The 4,133-nt window shown below is 58.2% G+C and overlaps 1 protein-coding gene across 1 annotated transcript; it reads left to right on the top strand.

Moving 5' to 3' along the window:
* Nucleotides 1-398: 398 nt before the first annotated feature.
* LOC123106259 (cation/H(+) antiporter 28-like) lies at nucleotides 399-3,348 on the top strand. The gene is made up of 2 exons (XM_044528470.1): nucleotides 399-783; nucleotides 898-3,348. The coding sequence occupies exons 1-2, from the start codon at nucleotides 640-642 to the stop codon at nucleotides 3,205-3,207; spliced, it is 2,454 nt and encodes an 817-aa protein (XP_044384405.1). The 5' UTR covers nucleotides 399-639; the 3' UTR covers nucleotides 3,208-3,348.
* Nucleotides 3,349-4,133: the final 785 nt, after the last annotated feature.

Here is a 4,133-nt window from a genome sequence, read left to right as displayed (position 1 = left end):
TTCGTGCCAAGATTTGTGCAAATAGGAATGGACGACGATTGACGCGTGTGAGCGAGTTGGCTGTGGGCGTCCGTGTTTTCAAGAAAATATGGTGAGACATATTGTGCTAAGAGATCATCTCTTGTCTTCTCTTAAATAAGATAAGACAAGTCTTTTCTTATGAGTTCTCTCTCCTTCACCTCATCATTTATCCTACGTGGCACTTCTAAGATAGCACTATTGTACATGCCCTAAGCACCCGCGGCGGAATTACATTTCCCAAAGTTAGAAGATGTCGTGGCCGCCACGGTGGCAAAAAATCAGGGTGCTATATTTATCTGACCTGAATGCAGCATGATATCTAGCAGCTCGAAAGTTTCAGAAAAGGGAAGAGCTAGAAAGCACTTGGCATGCAATAACCCCCGCAAAATGCTCTCTTCCACACTTCCGACTGCTCCCCCTGGTTCCCCTGTTGATGGTCAAATCAATCAAACCAGAGTCAATTAATCTTCTTCCTGCTGTTCTTCGTCGATCGAATCCACAATAAAATAAAGTAGTTAGTTGGTACGCAACGCGCCGTACGCGTGGGTGTAATCCAAGAGGAATTGAAGAGGATCGATCTTGGATTGGATCTGATTGGATTCAAGAGCAGCGGCCGCCATGGATTGCTCGATGACGAGCAGCGTGCTGTCGGCCAACTACAACACGGTGCTGTTCGAGTTCGGCGTCATCCTCGTCACCAGCAAGATCTTGTACGCCCTCCTCCGCAACGTCTACCAGCCCCGCGTCTTCTCCGACCTCCTCGTACGCCTTCTCCACGATCGCCATTAATTCCCTTTGTTTCTCTCTCTTTCTCTTTCTTGGCGATCGCCATTGACATTCCTTTCCTGTTGGCAATGGCGAATGCGGCAATGGCAGCTGGGCATCATCCTCGCGCAGTTCCGCGTCCTCTCCATCACCAACGCCATCAACCTGGTGTTCGGCAAGATCGGCGGCTTCATCTTCGCGCCCTACCTCTTCGCGCTCGGCGTCGAGATGGATCCCTTCTCGCTCCTCGACAGCCCCGCCGCCGACGCCGTCATCGCCTACGCCGGCATCGCCTCCACCTGCGTCCTCGTGACGCTCTGCCACGGCGCCATCACCTCCACCTCTCGTACCCACACGGGCATCGTCCACGAGCGCTCCCTCCGCGCCTTCCTCGGCCTCGCCGCCGCGCTCGCCAACACGGCCTCCCCTGTCCTCACCCGCCTCGCCACCGACCTCAAGATCGCCAAGACCAACGTCGGCCGCCTCGCCGTCGGCGCCGGCATCACCTCCGACATGGTCACCACCCTGCTCATCGCGCTCGGCAGCATGGTCTGGCGTGACAGTGACGCCGACGCCGCCGCGCCCTTCGCCCAGCCCGCGCTCACGGCGTCCGTCCTCGCGGTCGTCGTCATGTCCGCCTTCATGTCCCGGGCCATGGCCGACTGGGTGGACGGCCGCAACCCCGAGGGCCGGCGCATGCGCGGCTTCGACCTTTCCCTCGTAGCGCTCGTGGCCGCCACGCTCTGCTGGTTCATCTCCGTGCTCCGCCTCGACATCAACATGGCCGCCTTCCTCGTCGGCCTCGCCTTCCCCAGCGACGGCCGGGTGTCGCGGTTGCTCGTCAGCAAGATCAACTTCGTGCTCTCCTCCTTCGTGCTGCCGCTCTACGTCGCCCACGTCTGCCTCTCGCTCCGGCAGACCACCGACGACATCGAGGTCGCGGGCCTCAAGCCCGACGAGGGCCTCCGCGCCTACGTCATGCAGCTGCCCTTCCCATGGTGGAAGGTCTTCTTGGCCACCTCCATGGGCACGCTCGGCAAGCTCGTCGGCTGCACCGGCGTCGGCCTGCTCCGGGGCCTCGGCTGGCTCGAGGCGCTCGCGCTCGGCATGCTGCTCAACGTCAAGGGCTACTTCCACATCTACTGTGCGCTAGCCGCCTTCGAGGCCGGCATCATCACCGACAAGTCCTTCATGGCCATCATCTTCGTGGTGGCGCTCAACGTTGCCGTCACGCCCATGGTGGGGATGGGGATCGCCTCCTGGGCACGCCGGAGCGTGCAGTGGCGCCTCATGGGCCTCCAACACCACGACCCCTCGACGGAGCTGCGCCTCGTCGCCGGCCTCCGCGGCCCGCAGGAAGTGCCGACGCTCGCGTTCCTCATGGAGTCGCTCCGGTGGGGCGCCGGCAACGGCGAGATCGCGTGCTACGCCGTTGACATGGTGCAGCTGACGGACCAGACGGCTTCTTCAATCGTGAAAAGCGGCGGGTTGGACGGCGTGACGGTGGTGGACGAGGAGGTGTCGGAGATGCGGAAGCTCATCGGCGAGGCGCTAGACGCGTACCAGGCGGAGTGCGGTGGCGAGGGCGGCAAGGTGAAGGTGCGCCGGCTGCTGGCGCTGTCGTCGTTCCCGGACATGCACAGTGACATGTGCATCTGCGCCGAGGACGCCATGGCGGCGTTGATCCTAGTGCCGTTCCACAAGACACAGTGCCTGGACGGCACCATGGACGGCGGCCACTTCGGGTTCCGGCTCGTGAACCAAAAGGTGCTACAACTGGCGCCATGCTCGGTGGGGATCATCGTGGACCGCGGCCTCGGCAAGCAGCATCGTCCAGACAGCACGGCGCAGGCGTCTGTGGCGGTGCTCTTCATCGGCGGCGCGGACGACCGGGAGGCGCTCACGCTGGCGTCCTTCATGTGCAAGCAGCGGGCCTCGGTGCGGCTCACGGCGCTACGGGTGGTGCAGAACGCGACGGCGCAGGCGCGGGCCAAGGCGCGCACGAGCCTCTTCGAGTCCAAGAGCAAGCGGCACATGCCTCTGGCGGCGACGACGACCGGGCAGGAGGAGCTGCAGGCGCGGGCGGACGACAAGTTCTTCGCCGAGTTCTACCGGAAGCACGTCGCCGGCAACAAGTCCGTCGGGTACATGGAGAAGCACGTGGCGGACGGGGCGGAGCTCGTGGCGGTGCTGCGGGGGATGCAGGGGGACTACCGGTTGTTCGTGGTGGGCCGAGGGAGGGACCGCAACTCGGTGCTCACCGAGGGGCTGGAGGAGTGGGCCGAGTGCCTGGAGCTCGGCCCCGTCGGCGACATCCTCGCCTCCTCGGACTTCTCAACGACGGCGTCCGTGCTCATCGTGCAGCAGTACGACGCCAAGAAGCACTACAAGGTAATCGATGAGGAGTTCATGCCCTTGTAATGCAATCCATTCCCTTGTTTCGTTATCCCACCTCCGTAGCCATATTCCTGTAACAATTTCTATCAAGCAGCTGTTCCGGATGTGTATTGTTGTTGTATAGTATAAGTGTACATTTTAATGTGTTTGTGATAGGGAGTTTTAGCCGTGTGCGATGGACGGTTCTGCACTAGTGTTGGGAATTTTTGAAATAAAATGAAGGATCATGTATGTACAGCAAATTCCAAGAAGACAAGTACATCTGTTTAGCAAAACTATGTACGTAATTCAGAAACGCAAATATGGATGAATACATGATACAATTTGATTGAATTTACACTAACAAGTCTATCTGATGACCTCCGCCTCCATGTCCGTCACAGCAATCACGTACGTCTGGAATATGAACTGGTATTTCACTGCAAAGTACTGTACATCAACCTGTTCAAAAAAATTATCTACATCATCCTGTCTATAATCACCTCTGCATGTTTATCACCCTTATCCATCCTGTCACAAAGGTCAAGAAAGAGGCCGCCCAAGCAAAACCCGACAACCATGCCCACGATGGCGAGGACGCGCATGGCCACGTAGACCACCCATCCAATGGTGGATATTTGATATGGGCGTACCTGTTCTGGGATAACGCAGTGCTTATATAGATAGAAAGAATCTAAGGAGGACAAGCGATTCTGTTGTGTCCGAGTCTAAGTGCAGCTCTTGTACGTCTCGTTTCGAAACCAACTCATGCGTGTACGTAGCTCTTGTACGTGCCGGTCTAATTTTGGACCACCATAACACCCGAACGTTTCGCCCGAACGACCTCCCCCGCTCGCATTCACCGGGTCAGCCCAATGGCTCCAAAGGACAGGCCCAAAAACGCCAATGAATTTAAGAATAAAAAAAACAAAGAATTGCATTTTCTGTTGGCCCAAAAACTGCTACTGCGT

The sequence above is a fragment of the Triticum aestivum genome, chromosome 5A (genome assembly GCF_018294505.1).
Source record: "Triticum aestivum cultivar Chinese Spring chromosome 5A, IWGSC CS RefSeq v2.1, whole genome shotgun sequence".
Lineage (NCBI taxonomy): Eukaryota > Viridiplantae > Streptophyta > Magnoliopsida > Poales > Poaceae > Triticum > Triticum aestivum.
The sequence above is the reverse complement of the archived record's forward strand: the minus strand, read 5'-3'. Positions and strand labels throughout refer to the sequence as shown.